We start from the raw sequence: 23,253 nt of genomic DNA, 5'->3' as shown, positions 1-23,253 counted from the left end.
GGGAATAGGGTATCCTGATGCAGGAGCCTGTTGTTGGGTTGGAGCCACATACGCCTGACAAGTTTGCTGGACTTGCATGGGAACAGATGAAGAGCTTGCTACCGTTGCTGTCAGCTGCTGTTGCTGAGTTGGTACTTGGTAGCTCAGTGCAACTTGTTGTGGCACAGTTGATGGTGAAAAACCTCCTGCAGCTTGGGTCTGTTGCAGAGTTGGAACTACAGTGACTGCGTGCTGGATGTTCACTGCAGCAGGGACTGAAGCACTGGATTGGGCTCCAGCATGTGGAGCAGCAGCGTAGCTGTGTCCAGGCTGGAGGTATGGCAGAGGGGTGTGCAGGGCTGCGCTGGAGGGAGGAAGGCCCTGGAGAGTAGGGTGATTCTGTTGACCTGCAGGACTGGCCTGAGCAGACAGAAAGAGATGCATGTTAGATCACATTAGACATTCTTGGGCTTGGGAGTGAATCATATTGGTCCAAGATACAAATGATCAAATAAAATAGGATGTAAATATAATGAGAGGATGAGGGATCAAAATAAGTTCATGACACATCTGAGTCAACAATGAGCAAGCGGTAACAGGTAACAGGTGATAACAGGTGGTAACAGGTAACAGGTGATAACAGGTGGTAACAGGTGGTAACAGGTAACAGGTGGTAACAGGTAACAGGTGGTAACAGGTAACAGGTGGTAACAGGTAACAGGTGGTAACAGGTAACAGGTGGTAACAGGTAACAGGTGGTAACAGGTAACAGGTGGTAACAGATAACAGGTGATAACAGGTAACAGGTGGTAACAGGTAACAGGTGGTAACAGGTAACAGGTGGTAACAGGTAACAGGTGGTAACAGGTAACAGGTGGTAACAGGTAACAGGTGATAACAGGTAACAGGTGCGCACTACAATAATAGGGGTGGAGCAAGAGGAAGGATGAGGGAGATTGAACAGCCACCACCCCCCCCTTCCACCAGAACCCATCTGTCCATCAAACTGTCAAGAGAAGTATACAAGCTGAGATAGGCAGTAGACAGCTTTTGGATTGGGTCAGTGAAGCAGAAAGCGAAAAAAGATTTGGGCTCTAGAAGGGATTGGTTAAGGTTAGTCAGCAGGGAATGTAATCTGATAGAACTGGTCCCAGTGTCCCAACAGGACCAGAGCTAGACCACAGATTTTCAAGAAGATAGTCAGCCCTGGAGGCCTATGCAGGCAGCAAGATGCAGACAGCAGACAGGAGGTCAGACCAGCTCCATGCAGACTAGTGTTGCGCCTCCTACAGGCTGGGAGCCCCAGACGGAAGACTAGAGGGACTTGTCTGCTAGGGTGACCTACCACTCCCAACGCGCTGGTGACCTGCTCTCCGGCACAGTAACTGGCCCTGCGGTCCTGGGAGGGCTTATGCTCCCCAGCCAGACTGTCCAGGTTGCTGTCTCCATAGCTGTGGGTAGACCGGTGGGTAGCTGGCTGGTTGGGTGTGGCGTGAGAGGAGGCTGTTTTGCGGGTGATGATGTTGAACAGGTTCTTCTGCAGCAGCGAGAAGTCTGAGTACCCAGAGGTGATCACTGCACCGCCTGAGGAGCGCTGGTGTCTAAGGGCACATGCATTGTGGTGTGACTGCATGACACCAGCGGGGTGGCAGTGCCCCCCTTCTTGTGCCCTCAAAAGCAGCAGAGAGAGGCAGGCCTGGCACAGGTGGCTTCTATGCATGGCATGATGGTGATGATGGTGGTGAGAGTTTAAACTCAGAAGACTGCTGAGGTCAGAGTGTCTCCGTCCACCTGGCACAGGTAGTGTTGTGTTCACACTGGTGCGCTCTAATGATGGTTCCATGCAACTGTCACTATGGCGACGCGACTCTGAAGGTGAGAAAGTACTCTGGGAAGGGAACCCATCCTCAGCCTCAAGGCGGAGCTCAGTGGGGCTGAGCTCTGACTGATGACATGACACTGTGGGGGTTGGACTGATTGATCTTCTATTCTGGGATTGGATGAGGGCATGAATTTCAGCAATGTGGTTGGCCCTCTGTGTGTCAATAACCGGAGCACTTCCTCTCCGTGCTGCAGCTCCCATCCGAGCCCTAAGCTCTGGGCCCAGGGCTGCCTGCCAGACTTCTCCCTTCTCACAGGAGTGTGGTCGCCCTGTGGCCAAAGAGGGATTACCACTCTGGCACTGATCAAAGAGCAACCCAAAAGCAAAACACATGTTACTCAATGGCACACAACATACCAACACAAATAGAGAAAATCAATAAATAAACAAACAAACAATTATGGGATGAGATGATGATGATGATGATGATGTGGGAGGATTCTGAACAGATTGTTGGCAAGATTGTTAGGCCATATGTCAGTACGCACATGAACATAATGTGAAATGCATATGTATGTAGTAATTGGTATGGTTAATGAGGATTGATCTGCATTCTGCACATGTACAACACATGTATGTGTATGGCATTGATTGATTGATTGATTGTGTATGTGCACATTTTTAGAACTCTGTGGAAACAGCAATAGAGAGCCGCAGGGATGACGTATTTTTGTAGTCGGAACGCGGAAGTCCCGGACTTCATGGTTCTTCACTGTTTCTGCCTATGGAATTTTTGAATGAGTTTTTGGCGCGATGCTTCAGATAAGGTCTCTGGCAACGCAAGATTAATCAAACGCGAACCAGTGTTCAGCGGGATAATCTTCACACGTGAGGACCACTTTCATGAGTTTTGAAGCGTAAATGCGAGCCCTAGAAGTAACTAGAACGACCGCAACGCGGACTTATGCCTCCGCCATTACCGGTAGTTGATTCTGGAGTCCAAATCGCCATTTGAGGCAAATTGGAAGAGATTCCGTCAAGACGCTCCTGTGATGTTGCGTTACAGAGCTTGGAAATTGGGTGTGTGAGAGGTCACAGTGACCTTGAACTTTGACCACCAAAACGTAATCAGTTCATCCTTGAGTCCAAGTCGATATTTGAGAAAAGTTTGATTAAATTCCGTCAAGGCATTCCTGAGATATCGCGTTAACAAGCTTGAAAATGGCGTTCGAGAGCTCACCTTGACCTTTGACCTTTGACCACCAAAATCTAATCAGATCATCCTTGAGTCCAAGTCGATGTTTGAGACAAGTTTGATTAAATTCCGTCAAGGCATTCCTGAGATATCACGTTAACAAGCTTGAAAATAGCGTTTGAGCGGTCACAGTGACCTTGACCTTTGACTTTTGACCACCAAAATCGAATCAGTTCATCCTTGAGTCTAAGTAGATGTTTGAGGCAAATTTGATGAAATTCCGTCAAGGTATTCGTGAGATATCACGTTAACAAGCTGGAAAATGGCGTTTGAGAGGTCACAGTGACCTTGACCTTTGACCACCAAAATGTAATCAGTTCATCCTTGAGTCCAAGTCGATGTTTGAGACAAGTTTGATTAAATTCCGTCAAGGCATTCCTGAGATATCGCGTTAACAAGCTTGAAAATGGCGTTCGAGAGGTCACAGTGACCTTGACCTTTGACCTTTGCCCACCAAAATCTAATCATTTCATCCTTGAGTCCAAGTCGATGTTTGAGACAAGTTTGATTAAATTCCGTCAAGGCATTCCTGAGATATCGCATTAACAAGCGTGAAAATGGCGTTCGAGAGGTCACAGTGACCTTGACCTTTGACCTTTGACCACCAAAATCTAATCAGATCATCCTTGAGCCTAAGTGAATGTTTAAGGCGAATCTGATAAAATTCTGTACAAGCGTTCCTCAGATATCGCGTTAACAAGCTTGAAAATGGCGTTCGAGAGGTCACAGTGACCTTGACCTTTGACCTTTGACCACCAAAATCTAATCAGATCATCCTTGAGCCTAAGTGAATGTTTAAGGCGAATCTGATGAAATTCCGTCCAGGCGTTCCTCAGATATCGCGTTAACAAACATCGTACGGACGTACGGACAGCCGTACGTACGTACGTACGGACGGACAACCCGGATCCATAATGCCTCCGGCCTGGCTATCGCCGGCGGAGGCATAAAAAGCTCGTGCTAAGCTAATCCAGAACTACACACAGTGTCGCATAGGCTTCCACGTCACGTCACCACTCAACCTGGAGTGTTGCTGATGTGTGCTCTGCTGTGCACTGATTACCCCGGGCTGAACCAGGTGAGGGAAAGAGAATTTCCGTGTTCGTCCTTTGAAGTGATGACGTTATTGACGTATATATCCCCGTCGACTCAACAGTGTAGTCTCATTTAGCCGTTTGCTAGCTAGTCGCCCTTTTAATGGCACGTAAAAGCTTAAAAACTCATAAAAGTGGTGCTCATGTGTGAAGATTATCCTGCTGAACACTGGTTCGCGTAAGAATAAGCTTGCGTTAACCACATACCTTATTTGAAGCATTGCGCCAAAAACCCATTCAAAAATCCCAGAGGCGAAAACGGTGAAGAACCGGGAGTGTTGGCATGGATGTTTTCTGGACTCATTCCTGCGGCTCTCTATAGTGTTCTTGTGCTTATGTAACCTTCATGTGCGCAGTGCATCACGCCCAGTCATTCATTCTAAAGTGTGTGTGCGTATATATATATATATATGCTAATAAATCTGAATGAACATGGGCCACTTGGGTGTGTGTGCTCCTGGTACAGACCTGCTGCGTTGCCATGGTGATGGGCTCCAGCAGAGACTGGTAGAGGACACTCTGCTGGCTGCTGTGGGAGTCTGAGTACACAGTAGAGCCTGTTCCACTGTCAAGTGTGCCGTCTGCTGCGCACGCACGCACACACGCACGCGCACACACACACACACACACACACACACACACAGGTTACTTATCATACACACAAACAAGGTCAAAGGTCAACGTCCATGTGTCTCTAAGTGAAAGACAAAGCAATCTCTTACATGTCACTGAGGTGGCACTGGCTGGTATGTTACACAGCCTATTGTGCTGGTCTGCCTCTGGCTCCTCTGGCTCCAGCAGAGGGGGCTGTCCTAGATGTGCAGCCCCAGTGGAGATGCCCTGAGATGGGGCAGTCTGGACCCCAAGGCCCCCTTCACACTGCTCAGCTGGAACTGCAGCAGACACAATTCTCCCTCTTCTCCATTTGATCAGTGCCACACGGTCCCTGATGGACTTTCCTACAGTCTTTGCATCACTCTCTTGGAAGAAGCCAGACTCCACCTGACAAGGAAAAGGACTGGCGTGACTTGGAAGATATTTTTAGTGCTGAGCAGAGAGAATATTAAAGGAAAGTGAGAGGGAGGAGGAGGGAGCAAGAAAAAGTGGGAAAAGAAGAGCTATTTTGGGGGGAGCAGAGAACTATTCTGTCTGTCAGCAGCTTAGTTCAATGAGTTCACAACCGAGCTGGCTACGCTAACGCCAACTCTGCTTATAATCCATGAAGTAGGGCTGGGCAATATATCCATATTATGCTATGAAACTAGATACCGTCTTAGATTTTGGATATCGTAATTTTGTGATATGGCATAACTGTTGTCTTTTCCTGGTTTTAAAGACTGCATTACAGTAAAGTGATGTCATTTTCTGAATTTACCAGGCTGTTCTGGCTTTTCTATTTTTTGCCTTTAGCCACTTAGTCGTTATATCCACATTACTGATGATTATAACAAATCTCATTGTGTACATATTTTGTGAAAGCCCCAATAGTCATCCCTAAAATATTGTTGCAATATTGATATCAAGCTATTTGGTCAAGAATATTGTGATGTTTAATTGTGTCCATATCACCCAGCCCTTATCTGAAGACAGGATGCATAGAACAGAAGCTTGTACATGCCAAAGAAAAACACAAAATACAGTAGAGCTATTTATAAAACAGTTACACAGCTTCAGTTCATTCAGTGCTTTGACTTTAAATGATGGTCAATTAAACCAATATGATATAATAGTTCCTGCAAAACAAGATTTGGTCAAGAGGTTATTACTGTGTATATATAGAGACTAACAGTGCTAAGACAGTGTTTATTCATGGTACAGAGACCGGATGGCATAAAATATGAGCAAAACAAGAAGTAATAACGTATCATTATGAGCACAGGAAGTAGGACCAGAGTGCATGACCGGAGACAGGAAGCCAAACTAGCAAGATCAACTGAATGTCCCATGTGTTGCCGGTCTGTTGGGAAATGACTCATCGCAGCAAGGTTATGATAGTTTTACACTTTGAATTACTCTTTCATTCCTTTACTACAAAGTGCAGGCAACTTCTTGCTGTCTGCGTAACACCTGATAACACATTGGAGATGCTTCTGTGTCCCAATGCAATAGAGTGGCCTACATGTATGCAAGCAACTCCTGTGGATTCTGCAAGTTTCCATGCGGCCATTTTGAACAATCCTGCCAAGAGGACAAACAAACCTGAAAAAGTCTCTGCTAATGTGTAGCGGTCAAATTTTTCTCCAAAGAGGCAAGCATTAAAGGCTGTCCATTGTCCAATAAAACAGGCCCATCAATTTGAGATAATTGAGGCTTGAGGTCTGTGTTATCATGGCCCCAGCACAGCTTCCCTGGGCCAGGCCTTCATCACGGGGCCTGGTAATGCCTTATCTGATGAGGAGCATTGGAGAAAAACATGCAAACAAGATGAAAAAAATAAAACTGCAATCATGGGATTCCAGGAAGTGCAGAGAAAGTTATCACCAGCAATCTGTATGTGGGCGCATTCCCCAATGATGAGATACGGGCACTGTTAGCAGCTGACACACTATGTCAGGAAGACTGCACACAGAGCTTTGACAAACTCACTAGTACCTACAATGACTAAAACCAGAGCTGTGTATATAGAAGAGTCGCGACATTCCCATTCACTTCAATGGACCAGTTGTTTACTCTCAAGAGTTCCAGGAAGTAAGGTTCTGGATTAAGCAGCACTGTCAAGTTGCAGCAAAATGGAGTTTGTGTTGTACTGTGTAAAGTTGTTGTTGTTTTTTTAGAATCAAATTGTACATTATCAGCTTTATTTTAGCATTCAAAAGTAGTGCGAGACCCCTTCCTGGCTGTTCATTGGCTAATGAGTCACGCATTTTGGTCCTCCGCTGATGCAAATCTCTCTCTAAATTGCTCTGACTAAAACTATTATCTCCACCAGGCCATGGCTGGAGGGGATCATGCGTTTGGTCGCGTGTGTGTGTGTGTGTGTGTGTGTGTGTGTGTGTGTGTGTGTGTGTGTGTGTGTGTGGGGTGCGTGCATGCGCGAGAGAGTACATGAGTGCGTGTGTGAGCATGTGTATCCGTCTGTCCGCTGCTAATCTTGCATATTACTAACACTGGACCAATCAGCCTAATATTTTCTGTGCACATTTACGCCTGTATGGTCAATGACCTATTGTGTAGGGCTGTCACTTTTCATTCGAAATTCGAATGCAACTTCGAATGTGGGGGAGGGGTTCGTGTTCGATATGTAAATTGACTGTTCGATTTTTTTTTTTTTTTTTTTTTTTTTTTTTTTTATGAACCAAAATTAACCAACTGCTGCTTGCTGGTAATGTTAATCCCATGTCAGAAAAAGTCTCCAGATTTGTCGTGTTAGTCTCTTCTGAGAAAGATTGTCTCCAGGGTCTGAAAAGTTGTCTCGAGTTGGATGCAGCCAAGTTTGTGAGGCAGTGTTGTGACTGTGAGCGTCCAAGCTAACACGTCGGGCTGATGCCCGGTGGCCTGGACTGAAAAAAAAAAAAAAAAAAAAAAAAATTATTAACCAAAAAACTTCGAATATATTCGAACGAATTTCGGGCAATTAAAGTTTGTTCGAACTTTATTTTGGGAAAAGGTGACAGCCCTACTATTGTGGTTCCGTTAATTCACAATTAAGCTACTTACTGTAGCATGCAAGTTAAGGACAGAAAGATGTGTTGGCAGTTGTGTTGAACAACAGTGTTGTCAATTTGCGGCACAGTTGTGTTTTAGCTGCAGTGTGCAGGCTAATTGGCCAACATAAGTGCGGAGTGAGTGGGTGAGCAAGAGTGAGGGAACGGAATCTAGGATGGCGAAGGATGGGTTGGATTTAGGTCATGAGGAGTGATGGTTGGTTGAGTTTTTACTTTAGGCATGAAGAGTGATGGTTGGTTATGGTTTGGGTAAAATACCAGGGTAAGCCAATCAGATGCAGAGGGTTAGGGTTAGCAGAAGAAAAAAAGTTGCACGGAGGCAGTATTGCAGTTGAGTCGAGTCGGACTTGAGTCCGAGTCCTGGACTCATTTTTAGCAAAGTCGAAAGTTGGAGACTCTGACTCAATTGATCAAGACTGTTGCTGCTGTTAGTTTCTTTTTTGTAATAGGCTATTGTCACAGGTTGAGCTGTGTATCAGATACCCTTGGTTAGGACTGTCATATCATTTATGTTATTTGTCAAGTGAGTGATGTATGACATTGCAATTTACGTCTTTGTACCAGAGTATCAGACAGGAAGTGGGAGTGGCTTATGTTAGTTTTATATGACGTGGCATTTCCGCTGCGAGGCCTCGCTCTGCTAGTGATTGAAGCCAAGCCACGGATTCTCTGTCGCCCCCATTCCCTAGTCGCTTTCCCTCCGTTTTCATGTATGGGTGTCAGTGTGTGTGTGTGTCTTATGTTCAAGTAGCGTCTTATGAGCGGAGGCTGCCGGTATCTGGCCTCCACACCACCGACTGGGCTGTCCATTGAAGCCAAGGCTGTCTATCTGTCATCGCCCCAACCTGTCCCAGGTAAGCTGCTCCCGTTTTGTTGAATTCTTGTTCGATAATTCTTGTACAAAGACGTTTTGTTGTTGTTGTGACGGGTTTGGGTTGTCTAGACGCGAGCTTGATTCTATTTTGAGACCCGACCCTGTCACACTATAATCATTTGGCATTATGATATAGATAGCTACAGCATATTAATACTGTGACATTATTCAATTTCATGCAAGGGCGGGCACTTCTCTTCCTACACGCTGATGTTCAGTAACTCCAGACTAGGACTCAAGTAATGGGGATTGGACTTGGACTCGACTCGGACTGTTCTTTGGTGATTCAGACTTGGACTCGAACACTGGGGACTAAGTCGACTTGGACTTGATATCGTGACTCGACTACAACCCTGCACAGCGGACAGAGAGGTGTGCTGAATGCTGATGTGTGCAGTATAAACTGTGAATGTAGCTGTACAGGTACGTTACGAGCCACCTGTTCCTGACGAGCAGTTGGCTCCTTGCCTGGCTTGCCGTCTCTGTGTGAATGTGAGTGTGAATGGGTGAATGTAGAGATGACTGTAAAGCACAGTGAGTGGTCATCAGACCACTATATAAAATCCATTTAGCATAACAATAAATTCTGCAGTCCTTTGAGCAAAGATGAGTAAGTGAATTTTGTGTAGGTATGCGTAGCGGAGATCTGCACTCCACTGAGTGTACTTTTCTACTTGAAACTAAGATCATGAGAAATATTTGAACAAGGCAGGGTTTTTCCTCTATAGAGAATTTCATGTGACCACCTGGGTCATTTATTTCTGTGCCGCCTTAATAACAATATATCCAGTGTTGGCAAAATATTGTGTATTATACTGTATATTAATAAATATTATAATGTTATTATATAATTATAATATTATAATGTATTATACTGTATATTAATAAATATAATGATATTATATGTTAATTATATAATTATAATATTATAATGTTATTATATGTTAATTATATAATTATAATATAATGTATTATACTGTATATTAATGCTGCAAAAAACATTATTTTCATGATCAATTAATCTCATGTTTTTGCCAGATTTGTTGGCTACTACAACAACAGGGGTGAGCATGGAACAGAGTGCAGGCATGTGGATGCTCACCGAGCTTTTGGCTAAGCAGAGTTAGCACCTTTGCCTGATTTTGAGCCAAAAAACTCCCTGCAAGGCCTGACAAGGTCATGATGAAAGTACCAAACTGCTTTGAGGATGGACAGTTTGAAAATATATATATATTTTAAAGGAATTTTAAATCCTGGTAAAGATCAATCCATTCATATATCCACTGATTCAAAAATAAACTATATTTTCAATCCTTCACTCACCATCTCTTGTGCCACACCCTCGGGGACCTCCTTCTCAAGGTCAAACGTGAACTCGATGGCTCCACTCTCCTTGTACTTCCCCTTGAGCTTCTTGGGGTCCTCCACCCACAGCTTCAGGGCTATTGAGGACTTTTTCCCATCATCTTCCTCAGCTAGTTCCACCCTCACACCTGTGTCATCAAGGACCTTTAACAGGTCCTTGATGGAATACCTGAGAAAAGGAAGAGAGGAGATCAAACTCTGTACTGAACATTGTGCTGTTACATAACCATTCAGAGCGCCTGTGTTTACATTGGTCATTTCTTGGTTCTGCTTGTTTTGTTTGTTTGAATTTGTTGCCAGCACTGTAGGTCTGGTGCCATCGCCAATCTAGGGTCTTTCTCCAACGTCAATACAGGGTGGGTGTATGAGCGGGGAAATGGATTACCCCAATGTAATTCTTGTCCCAAGCAAGGAAGGTGATGACGTCAAGGCAAAGCACTGTGTGCCTTAGCTCAAAACATGATGGCAACCGCAATTCCACACGATCCTTTCTGTCGGCTAGTGTCATTAATCACAGTTCAAACAAGAATTATGTGTATTTATCATTTATATGCAAAGTGGACTTCATCCACTGCGATACCACAGTCTGGGAATGTAGCATCTGCCTCCACTTATCGTTCAGCAGCCATGCTTCAGGGCTAACAAACAAGAGTGAACAATGTCCACTGAAAAGATTCTCTTCTCGACTGACCCTGAGCTGCACTGCAGTTATTCCAAGCTTGTTCGCCTCCTTTACTGTCCACTAAATATCATCCGCCCAGGAGGTTATGTTTTCTGTGCTGTTTGTCCATCTGTCTGTTTGTCTGTTTGTTAGCAGGATTACGGAAAAACTACTGGGCTGATTTTCATGAAACTTTGTAGAAGGCATGGGCCAATTAAGTTATGCCATTAAGCCATTAGCCATTAAGTTTTGGCACAGATCAGATCTAGGTCAAGGAAGGGGCGGGGCTAGGTAACAGGGGCCTAGATAAGGAGGATGGGAAGGTTGTAGAGCAGGGATGTCAGAGATACGGCCCGCGGGCCGGACAGGTGTCATCCGGCCCGCGAGATGTTTTGGAATATATATATATATATATATATATATATATATATATATTTTTTTTTTATTATTATTATTAAATTCGCACCCCATTATCATGAACTACGTGTGGCTAATAAGCAAGCTAAGAGTTCATTCATAAGTTAATTAACCTGCACTACAAGGAAGTATGTCAGTAGGTCATCAGGTGTAAACAAAGCCGCCATGATGCCATGCTGGAATTGAATCGCGCATTCGGCTACCTACCAAAAAACAAAGGAATCAACAAGATGCTGTCGAAAAAGAGAAAGGTTGACACGGAATGCAGGCAGTTTCAAGAGAAATGGAAAGAGCAGTATTTCTAGTAAATGGGTAAATGAGTCGAATTGATTTTAGTAAAAAAAAAAAAAAATCCGGCCCCCATGAGGTCTCAGTTGAACAAATCCGGCCCTCTACCTAATATGAGTCTGACACCCCTGTTGTAGAGACTTGGGATTGGAGGAGTGGCTAGGGGGATGTGGGTGGTGGGAGGGGGTGTGGTGAGGGAAGGGGACGGGTCTAGGGAAAAGGGGCCATAGCTAGGATGGGAAGATCATAGAGAGTTAGGGTGCGAGGGGTAAGTGGCTGGGGGGTTGTGGGTGGGCCCGGGTTAGGCTTCTGATCCAACTCACAACATTTGCAAATCATAGCAGACTGGAGTATTGGCCTTGGCGGAGGTCTCCGAGCGCACTTTTATTTAGGCTTTGCATTTTGCACCAAATGCACCGTGTCCCTGAACAAATGCTTTGAAACTAATATATTCCTTGGGTTTTAGTACAGGTATTATAGCTATATTATATATTATTATATAATATATTATATTATATTATATTATATTATATTATAGGTATTATAGCTGTATTCAGTTTCTTGATTACTGCTTTAATCACAAGATGAGTGTTTACTTTTCATCTGCCATTGCATCTAGACTACAGACTTTGTGCTGGCTGTCTGCATCTAGACTGCACACATCTAGACTGAAGACTTTGTGCTGGCCGTCTACAAATGGAATAATCTGATCAAAATGACAGAACGTCCTAATCATCAGACTGATGAGGAGGCAACCACACCTATGAAGCAGCAACACATGCAAACAAAGTAAGTAGGTGTGGTTAACATGCAGAAACAAATGCATGATTCAGAGGGAAAAGGAATGCACAGACTAGCTGTGACATAAAGCCCTTCTAGATTGACAGCGTTTGAAGATAGCCTTAGCAGTCATTTGGCATTTTGATATTGAAGGCACATCTTGTCCTACATCTAATTCCGTAAATAAATCATGAGGAAATGTAAAACAATGAGTCTCCTAAGCACCAACGATGTTTCCACTCTGCACAGCTGTTAAAGTAGGCTAAGTCCTTAGTACCTATGCATGTAACCCTCTGATTACTACCCGGCCTGTCAGGACAGCAGCACACAATGAACAATGAACCCGCACAGAAGGTGTACGGCACCCAGCAGGTGGAGGGAGATTGATGTGCTGCTGAGCCTCCAGCAGGGGCAGGTGAGACAGGGCACCTCGTGGGCACTACAGGCTGGACACTGATGGGGACAGTCACTCACCGCTCTTCTTTCTTTTGGCAGATACACTCCCCAATGATCTCCTTTATTTCAGGATCCATGACCTTGTTGTAGCTTGCTGGCTTCACCCCCTGAGAAAGAGGAAATTAGAACCAAATGCTGATGACACACCATGAGAAAATACTGTGTGGTCCAAGAAATAATGACAAGGGGGAAAACAAAGGAAAGAGGGTGGTGAATCATGTCCGGAATATTCCTCAAAAATATGGCGGGCCTTTTTGGTAAAACTCTCTTTTCTTAGCTCAGCACTGTGACATTCCAATCTCCTTACAAAGTCTATTTGAGCTAAAGCATTGTGCCCAGTTATTCTCTCCATGGTGGTGCATTGTCACAGTGTGTCGTTAACATAAATTGTCGGATCATTCACTCTTAAAGAGACACTCGCTGCATCAGAGGAATACAAATAAATTGTGATGGGCTACTAACACACTGCATGTACTCAGAGCGACATGTATAGCTCAGCTATCATGCTTTCTCTTTCATCAGTCTCCTATTAATAGCCTGCAGGGTCCCTGATATGCAGCATACAGTAACAATGGAGAGTTCAGTATCCAGAGATAGATCAGCTGCTCTGATGCATGCCGCCTCAGTCATTGGTATGTCTTAATTTACAAAGCCATTCTTGGCAAAGTTCCTACCTACCTGTCGTCACTTTTAAGCTTCAAATGTGGGAATTACAATCTTCGTTCTCAGGACACTCTACAATTTTCTGTTCCCAAAGTCCCAACTGAATTGGGGAAGAAAGCTTTTAGGTTCTCTGCACCCACCGCATGGAACAGTCTGCAGTCTGATTTTAAACTTAATAGCTTAGTAACCTTAAATGGTTTTAAGGCTATGGTGAAATCTCTTGAGAACAGGCTGTCTGTATGCAAATGTTTTATTTGATCATTTTAATGTTTTTCAATTGTATGTGTTTATGTGTTTGTTTGTTGTAACTTTGTGTTGCTGCTGTTTCTTGGCCAGGTCTCTCTTGTAAAAGAGATCTTTGATCTCAATGGGACAAACCTGGTTAAATAAAGGCTAAATAAAAAATAAAAAAAATGCTGGTCATCCATTATGGCCATAGAGGACTTCTCTTCTTTAACTGCAGGTGCAGAGTCACCTGTCACATTCCAACCCTGCCAAGTCTCAAGAGTGGAAAATCAATGGCCTTCATCAAATCAGGAAGTATATGGTGGATTTAGACCCCCCCTGATCTAAAACAGTATGCAGTATGCTTAGCTAGCTGGGAAACACTCAGCGGAGTGGAATGAAATACCACCTTAAAGCGTTATCTAGTAAACAAAGGAGATTTGGACTCCCTCCCTCTGTGAGTCCATATGGCCCATTAGATTCTTCAGTCATGTCAAGGAATTCAAGACTGTGCATTAAGGTCCCATCTAGCTGAAGTCAAACCCTTGTCTCTAAAAAGCAGCATTTCCAATTAAAAACTAGCTGGACTTCTAGGTTATCAAGCAACATTATAGGAATGCTATGGGCAGTTCTGTGATCCCACAACATAGCCCCACTCCTGCCATACCGCAGACAACAGAACAATGAAAAATAAATACATAAATTCAGACTGTCGTCAGGACCTTGTCTTCGGTATAAAGACTCATACAAATTTAAATCTATAGTAAATTGTAATACATTTGAGTCACAAAATATAAATATAAAACAAATCTCTGAGCTGACCATGCCTCGTCTTAAGGGCTCACTAAGCATAGCTTTCCCTGAATGATGGAAAAATGTATGTATGCATGAAAGCACACAAGAGTCACAAGACCTGCATCACATTTCCTCTGAGTCTGCACACATGCTAACATTCATACAGAACTAAATACATTTACGCTCATAGTCATGCTCCCTTTTCCCACTACTGCTAAGTTCATAACATTTGCAAAAAGAGTTGTGATTGTGCATTTTGTGCAGGAATATTTTTGTTGTTGTCTGCAAGATAATAAAGCAATTTGTGGTATATTGTCAGAGCGCTGATTAAATCAGAAGTGCTTATATTACAGTATGCTTACCTTAGTGAAATGTTTGGAGATGGTGTGTGCATATTAAGAATTCTATTCTAAAACAACGTATATCCACTTTGGGAATAAAGTTAATTATTCAATATCATCATTATTCAATGTTCAATTATGTTAAATAACGAGGATCCAGTTTGTGTTATAATTGTGTCAACAAGGGAATGAAGGGATTCACTTTAAATTATAAATTGCCTACTAGTTTAATTTTGTGCCATCATTATCTTTGTGAGAGTAGGGAAGATTTGTTTTCAAATATATTTTTGTAGAGCAGCTAGACTCACACTTGTGACTTTGCGGTAGATCTGAGCAGCGTTCTGACACTCTGAGTAGGGGTATTCAGAGGTGGCCATCTCCAGCATACACATTCCAAAGGCGTAGACATCCACCGCCTCATCATAGTGCTCCTCATACATCTCTGGTGCCATGAACTCTGGGGTGCCTGCAGAGAGAGGGCCCAACATGCATGTTATTCTCTTCTAACTGTAAGAACCATGAACTCTGGGGTGCCTGCAGAGAGAGGGCCCAATACACATGTTATTCTCTTCTAACTGTAAGAACCATGAACTCTGGGGTGCCTGCAGAGAGAGGGCCCAACACACATGTTATTCTCTTCTAACTGTAAGAACCATGAACTCTGGGGTGCCTGCAGAGAGAGGGCCTGATACACATGTTATTCTCTTCTAACTGTAAGAACCATGAACTCTGAGGTGCCTGCAGAGAGAGGGCCTGATACACATGTTATTCTCTTCTAACTGTAAGAACCATGAACTCTGAGGTGCCTGCAGAGAGAGGACCCAACACACATGTTATTCTCTTCTAACTGTAAGAACCATGAACTCTGGGGTGCCTGCAGAGAGAGGGCCTGATACACATGTTATTCTCTTCTAACTGTAAGAACCATGAACTCTGAGGTGCCTGCAGAGAGAGGACCCAACACACATGTTATTCTCTTCTAACTGTAAGGACCATGAACTCTGGGGTGCCTGCAGAGAGAGGGCCTGATACACATGTTATTCTCTTCTAACTGTAAGAACCATGAACTCTGGGGTGCCTGCAGAGAGAGGGCCCAACACACATGTTATTCTCTTCTAACTGTAAGAACCATGAACTCTGCGGTGCCTGCAGAGAGAGGGCCTGATACACATGTTATTCTCTTCTAACTGTAAGAACCATGAACTCTGAGGTGCCTGCAGAGAGAGGGCCTGATACACATGTTATTCTCTTCTAACTGTAAGAACCATGAACTCTGGGGTGCCTGCAGAGAGAGGGCCTGATACACATGTTATTCTCTTCTAACTGTAAGGACCATGAACTCTGGGGTGCCTGCAGAGAGAGGGCCCAATACACATGTTATTCTCTTCTAACTGTAAGAACCATGAACTCTGGGGTGCCTGCAGAGAGAGGACCCAACACACATGTTATTCTCTTCTAACTGTAAGAACCATGAACTCTGGGGTGCCTGCAGAGAGAGGGCCTGATACACATGTTATTCTCTTCTAACTGTAAGGACCATGAACTCTGGGGTGCCTGCAGAGAGAGGGCCCAATACACATGTTATTCTCTTCTAACTGTAAGAACCATGAACTCTGAGGTGCCTGCAGAGAGAGGGCCCAATACTAGGGATGCACCGATTGCCATTTTCTTGGCCGATTCCGATTTCCGATTTTTGAATAGTCTGACTTGCCGATACCGATTTTTGCCGATTCCGATTTTTTTTTCTAAAAACAACAATTGACAGCTTACACAAACGTTTTTGTAACTTTGTTTAAAAATTAAGATTCATAGAACAATTCTTACATCTAATGGGGATCCAAATAAACAAATAAACAATTCTTATCATTTGCATGAAGTAGGACCTTCTCACTCAAACACATCTCAAAATAAAAGTGTTCCAGGTTAGGCTACTGGACAGAGCTTTTTTGTGCAAATACAATGAATACAAAAATTAAATTAAATCCAATAGCCTATATCCCACAGCTATCATGCATTTACTTTTCCAAAAGAAAACAGGTGCAACAGAACATCAAAATGATCCATGGACAAGGAGTTTATAGACTGGCTCCAGACCAGTCCTCTTGAGTAGAGGGGAAATGAGTTTATGAGTTACAGTAACGATCTTCAGTCTGAATATCAGGCAGAGTTTACACACAGTCCGAAGTTTGGTATGCGTATTTTTATCTGCCATCCGAAAAAATATCGTCACGCACAGAAAACGTTGCACACTTGTGAGTCCGATGCATTTTTATTATTATGTCCGTCGTTCTCATGTCGTTCTATTTGCAATACGAAACAAATAGTCTCTCCTGTATCCACGTCACGTTACAACATGACTTGACAGGCTGAGGCAGCAGCGCTGATGTGGAATGGAAAAGCAGGTCGGGGAATGGTTATACTGGACACACTCGCCAAGCCGGCTGTGCGCGGTGGCGGGTTGCTGGAGCACCGCTTCCCGGGGAGAGAGAGCAGAGAGAGGGGGGCCAGTGAGGTGAAGCGAGCCGCTCTGACTGGACTCCAGCCGAGCGGGACACGGCCGCACCTCTGTCTCCACGGCTTATTTTCGACTTGCATGTGTGACAAACTGCGAGCTTTGTCTACTTCACTGACGGTGAAAAAAATCCACAACGAGGAAGGTATGCTGGCGTGTGTGGTGTGGTGGCTGGGTGCCTGTCTCGGTGCTTTGGGGTGCGCGCACGTCATGTGAAAATCGGCTCACAGAATCGGCTATTTAGAGTGACCGGAACAGATCACCGATCGAGGCCGATCACGTGAAAATCGGCCATTTCCGGTCACGTGCCGATCGATCGGTGCATCCCTACCCAATACACATGTTATTCTCTTCTAACTGTAAGGACCATGAACTCTGGGGTGCCTGCAGAGAGAGGGCCCAATACACATGTTATTCTCTTCTAACTGTAAGAACCATGAACTCTGGGGTGCCTGCAGAGAGAGGGCCTGATACACATGTTATTCTCTTCTAACTGTAAGAACCATGAACTCTGGGGTGCCTGCAGAGAGAGGGCCTGATACACATGTTATTCTCTTCTAACTGTAAGGACCATGAACTCTGGGGTGCCTGCAGAGAGAGGGCCCAATACACATGTTATTCTCTTCTAACTGTAAGAACCATGAACTCTGGGGTGCCTGCAGAGAGAGGGCCTGATACACATGTTATTCTCTTCTAACTGTAAGGACCATGAACTCTGGGGTGCCTGCAGAGAGAGGGCCCAATACACATGTTATTCTCTTCTAACTGTAAGGACCATGAACTCTGCGGTGCCTGCAGAGAGAGGACCCAACACACATGTTATTCTCTTCTAACTGTAAGGACCATGAACTCTGGGGTGCCTGCAGAGAGAGGGCCCAATACACATGTTATTCTCTTCTAACTGTAAGGACCATGAACTCTGGGGTGCCTGCAGAGAGAGGGCCCAATATGCATGTTATTCTCTTCTAACTGTAGGGACCATGAACTCTGGGGTGCCTGCAGAGAGAGGGCCCAACACGCATGTTATTCTCTTCTAACTGTAAGGACCATGAACTCTGGGGTGCCTGCAGAGAGAGGGCCCAACACACATGTTATTCTCTTCTAACTGTAAGGTGCCTGCAGAGAGAGGTCCCAACACGCATGTTTTTCTCTTCTAACTGTAAGAACCATGAACTCTGGGGTGCCTGCAGAGAGAGGGCCCAATACACATGTTATTCTCTTCTAACTGTAAGGACCATGAACTCTGGGGTGCCTGCAGAGAGAGGGCCCAACACACATGTTCTTCTCTTCTAACTGTAAGGACCATGAACTCATCAGGCCGCATCTTGAACTGTGCAGTCGGCAGTCTCTTACCTATGACGCTCTTGGCAAAGGAAGCCCTCTTGAGTGTTGCCAGTCCCAGATCTCCTATCTTGACTGAGCCGGTCGGCCCAGTGATGAAGATGTTATCACATTTGAGGTCTCTGTGGATGATGGGAGGAGTCCTGGTATGGAGGAAGTGGAGGCCCTTCAGGATCTGTCTGCACCAGCTCCTCAGCACCTTGGGCTTCATCACCTTGAAGCGCTTTAGATAGCTGTAGGGAGGCGACACATTATCTGACAAGCAGAGGAGTTGCACAATATATTCTCAATCAAAGACTAAAATAAGTCAATCTCTCTGGTGCAGTAGAAGAGGAATATAAGCTATAAGTTATGTTGTAAGTTAGGTTTTTACATCTCCCTGTGAAAAAAAAATCTTTAAATGACATCAAATTGCCAATACAGAGTTGATGCGATTTTGAACATGCAGTTGTGTACGTTTATTATTTCTCAGAGGGCTTGTTTAGAGACGATGTTTTGCCTTTCATCATCATCGCCGAACGCTCACGTTTTCAGTGTTCCTGACGTCATGAGCTCCGTTACCAAAACGATGCACTTCTTCCCTTTGAGGGGCGACTCCCAAAAGTCATAGTAGCGGACAATGTTGGGATGCTGGAGGCCTTTCAACATCTCCGCCTCCTCCTTGAAGCGCTGACGTTCCACTTTTGACAGCTTACGATCCTAGGAGGAACAGGAGCAGGAGGAAGAGGAGCAGGAGGAAGAGGAGCAGGAGGAAGAGGAGCAGGAGGAAGAGGGGCAGGAGGAAGAGGAGCAGGAGGAAGAGGAGCAGGAGGAAGAGGAGCAGGAGGAAGAGGGGCAGGAGGAAGAGGAGCAGGAGGAAGAGGAGCAGGAGGAAGAGGAGCAGGAGGAAGAGGGGCAGGAGGAAGAGGAGCAGGAGGAAGAGGAGCAGGAGGAAGAGGGGCGGGAGGAAGAGGGAGAGAAAACAGGATGAGAGATAATAAATGTTAAGCAGCTAATAGTGTTGGGAGATGATTGTAATGGCACGTTTGCTTTCCAAGAACTACCAGATGGAAGAGGCCTTCACCTAATCCACCTTATTTTTGAATGCCCTGCTGTAAAATAATTATGGGTGCAAGGTCCGGTCTGAACGTGACTAATTGTCATAGCTTGCCATTTCCTCGCCAAAATGCCGACGCTGGGGGGGGGGGGGGGGGGGGGGGGGGGGGGAATGTTGCTTGTCACTCGTTTGACGAGTTATTTGAGGGAATGTAATACTTTTATCTATCACAATCACATCCGCTATTTCTGTTGCTCTTTGAACAACTCGGGATATTTATCGACGAGATTTTTGCCAAGTTGGACGTGATTTGCTCCGTTCGCCTGCAGCTGTCGTTTACAGAGGGGCACTTGCTATGTTGTGTCTGTGTCGGGAGGGGAGGCTGGCCAGCGAGACTAGTGTCATATATATATATAGGCAGCAAAAATCACACATCCTGACATAAACAATACATAAAACATTTGAAACAAATTAAAAGTACCATACAAAAAAAGCACAGGTCCAAGGAAGGACGACAATGCACATTAGGAAACATGACAAGTCACACACATCCCTAGTCAAGAGAGGCATGAAGGTGCTACAGCCAATAAGAAGACAAGACACAGGCTATCATCTGCTACAGCCAATAACAAGACAAGACACAGGCTATCATCTGCTACAGCCAGATAGGCTACAGTAAGATAGGATTTCTCACCAGTTTTGCACAGCCTCAATTTATCCAAAACACAGACTGTGAATGAATAGTGTGGCCCTATGTGAGGAAAGATGACCATGGGCGACAACCACCACGGAGGTCCCAAGGGAAGCACAACCTCACGCATCCACTGTGGTCACACCCACCACACTCTGCAGCAAAAGGTTACAGATCATCGATCTCTCGCTCCATCTTTCTCCATCTCCTTCATTTGCTTGCTCACTCACTCTCACCCACTCCCCTCTGCTCTCTTCCCCTCCCCCCATATCTGCAATCCTTCTCCCTCTATGCACCCCTCGCACCAACCATCCCCAAACATCCCCCACACACAAGAAGAGAAACACATCTGTAGTAACTGCTCCCTCTCAACCCCTTCCTCTCCAGCTCTCTACATCGCTGACTGACCCTACTCTCTGAGTACCTTGCACCTTGGTTCCTTTACTACGACTTCCATTTTGAAATGTCCAACAGCAAAGGCTTACATAACATACACAGCACACGCATGCACTAGAACACACAGCATGTACTGGAGGCATGGCCCCACCTCTCACAGAGGCACATGGACTGGAAGCATGGCCCCACCCACCTCTCACAGAGACGGAGCACATGAACGCTGACGGAATGTATAATGAACACAACCTAGTGAGATCTAATCAGTAATCACCCAGTGAGAAGAGGCGGAACAAAAGCTAAAATAAGTCAAAATGGCCTGAGAATTAAGATTCAAGATCATTTAGCCACAGTGAGTGATCATATTACAAATGAGGAATTAGTCTTTGTGCAGTATGCAGTGCAGCAATCACAGCAATAGCAGCTTTGTGCAGTATGGTTGTCAGTATTGATAGTATCGATAAAAGTCAATATTAATTTTTTTAAATGGATACAATACTCATTTGCAACAGGTATCGATGATGATAAGTATCAATACAATTTTTTTTAAACAGATACAATACTCATTTGCAACTGTATCAATATCAGCAGTGCTTTCTCTTAAATGAAAAATCAAGCATACCACTGATTTCTCCCTCCCGGTCATTGGTGGGTATCTTTTGCTTCGACGAGTTCAAAGTATTCTGATAGGCTGATGACTAGAGCAGGTGTGATCTGCTGTGTTGTGATAGGCTGATGACTAGAGCAGGTGTGATCTGCTGTGTTGTGATAGGCTGATGACTAGAGCAGGTGTGATCTGCTGTGTAAGGTAAAAGTTTTTGTTTATTTTTTAGGCCTCTTGATGTGTTGTTGTCATCCCGCCGCGTGGTATCGAAAATGGTATCGAGACGAGTATCGATATTTTCCTGGGTATCGGTATCGAAGTAGAAATTCTAGTATTGTGACATCCCTAGTATGCAGCGCAGCGCTCACAGCAATAGCAGAAGACGGAGCAAACAGAACAATCTCAAATTATAAATTATGAATTACAAAGTGCAAAGTAAAAGTCCTGATGCAATGTGTTGCATGCTGGAGTGATATGATGATAAAGCATGCCGTGTGTGTGTGTGTGTGTGTGTGTGTGTGTGTGTGTGTGTGTGTGTGTGTGTGTGTGTGTGTGTGTGTGTGTGTGTCGCATATCAGGTTTTGTGTGCAAGTGTGTGGGGGGTGGGGATTTTCACTGCACTCTTCTGAAGTCCTATGAATAATTCAGTTCTGCAGAGAGCCCGGTTCTCCTGAGCCAAGCTGAGCTATGGAAGTCTGGGCCGGGCCAAGAAGAGTTTGGCCTGCGTTGTCCCCAAGTGCACTTTGCTGCACAGGAGCAGCACAAGAACTGAAGTTCACCTGGAAGAGACGCAGAGTGAGAAAATTCAAAGTGAATTTTACCCTCCCTTTAAAGTGGCACTCGCCTCTTCTCCCTTTTCTTTCTTGCCCCCTCCCCCCTCATCAGGCCCCTCCCCCCTCATCAGGCCCCTCCCCCCTCATCATCCCCATTCTCATCTTTCAGGAATCCTGCTGCTTTTCCTAAAAACCCGCCTACCCCTACGTCACAGTGCCCCCCCCCCCCCTTCTCCATTTGTTCTCTCACTTGTGTTTTCCCTCTCAGCAGACATGGGCTCTCCTGCATAATTCAGGTGCCACAAATAGGCTCAGAGGTGTTGTGCACAGATCGAGAAGTCAGTCAGACAGACAGACAGACACACACACACACATGCATGCTGAAGCATTAGAAGAACGTGCATCTCCCCAGACACGCAAACAAATACATACACAGCCCACAAATATTATCATGCCAAAAATAATATCACATACTAAATGGCAGAATAGGGGCGGGGCTCTGTAAGGGCATCAGATATATATGAATAGATCTGGCTCCTTCATTGCCATATTGTTATTGGGAGGGATGTGAGATTTCACAAGTATGACTCATTATTCATTCATTACATTTAAATTGCCAGCAGTGCTGTAAATAGATCACCTCGTGTGTGTGTGTGTGTGTGTGTGTGTGTGTGTGTGTGTGTGTGTGTGTGTGTGTGTGTGTGTGTGTGTGCGCTCACATGTGCGCATGTTTCCAGAATCGTATCAAGTGTGTACACACACTTGGCAAGAGAGAAGGCCCAGCTGGCCACAGTTGAGTGCAGAGCCATCCAGGCAAAGTTAAACACACACAGAACAGCCACACTGGGCAGCAGCCGCAGAAAAATGGATTGTGACATTAGCAGGAAGTAATCTATGAAGCTATGCTCCGCTCTGCTGCCTGCCACCCACTACATCTGTGTGCTCAACTCTATTAGTGCAACAGAGAGATCAGAGTAAAGTAACACAGTTAAATATTAGTACAGGGACACAGCAGGATATACTGCATACAAAAATCAAGCTCTTTACCTAACATCCATGAATGTATTAAGAATATCACACATTGTCTCCTATCTTTCCCATCTCTCTATGCTCTATACTCTGCCGGTGAGGCTATGCCCCCAGTCAAACTTCCTTGTTGTGGAGAGATTGCCATCAATTAATTTGAATGTTGGATTCCTATAGGATCTGTATATGTGTATAAC

At 44.8% G+C, this 23,253-nt stretch overlaps 1 protein-coding gene across 1 annotated transcript in view; it reads right to left on the bottom strand.

The window, feature by feature from the left end:
- Positions 1-23,253, bottom strand: part of LOC310778790 (serine/threonine-protein kinase WNK2) — a gene marked incomplete at both ends in the record, with an annotated part of 86,008 nt that overhangs the window by 35,449 nt on the left and 27,306 nt on the right. The window contains 9 exons of the mRNA XM_083639236.1: positions 244-399; positions 1,335-2,161; positions 4,619-4,734; positions 4,873-5,152; positions 10,013-10,223; positions 12,675-12,763; positions 14,989-15,146; positions 18,546-18,766; positions 19,060-19,232. Of these exons, the coding sequence (XP_083495362.1) occupies positions 244-399; positions 1,335-2,161; positions 4,619-4,734; positions 4,873-5,152; positions 10,013-10,223; positions 12,675-12,763; positions 14,989-15,146; positions 18,546-18,766; positions 19,060-19,232 (2,231 nt within the window). The remainder of the gene's footprint in view (positions 1-243; positions 400-1,334; positions 2,162-4,618; positions 4,735-4,872; positions 5,153-10,012; positions 10,224-12,674; positions 12,764-14,988; positions 15,147-18,545; positions 18,767-19,059; positions 19,233-23,253) is intronic.

This window comes from Poromitra crassiceps, assembly GCF_964638095.1.
Source record: "Poromitra crassiceps genome assembly, chromosome: 6".
NCBI classification, from domain to species: domain Eukaryota; kingdom Metazoa; phylum Chordata; class Actinopteri; order Beryciformes; family Melamphaidae; genus Poromitra; species Poromitra crassiceps.
This window is presented reverse-complemented; position numbering and strand designations above follow the sequence as displayed.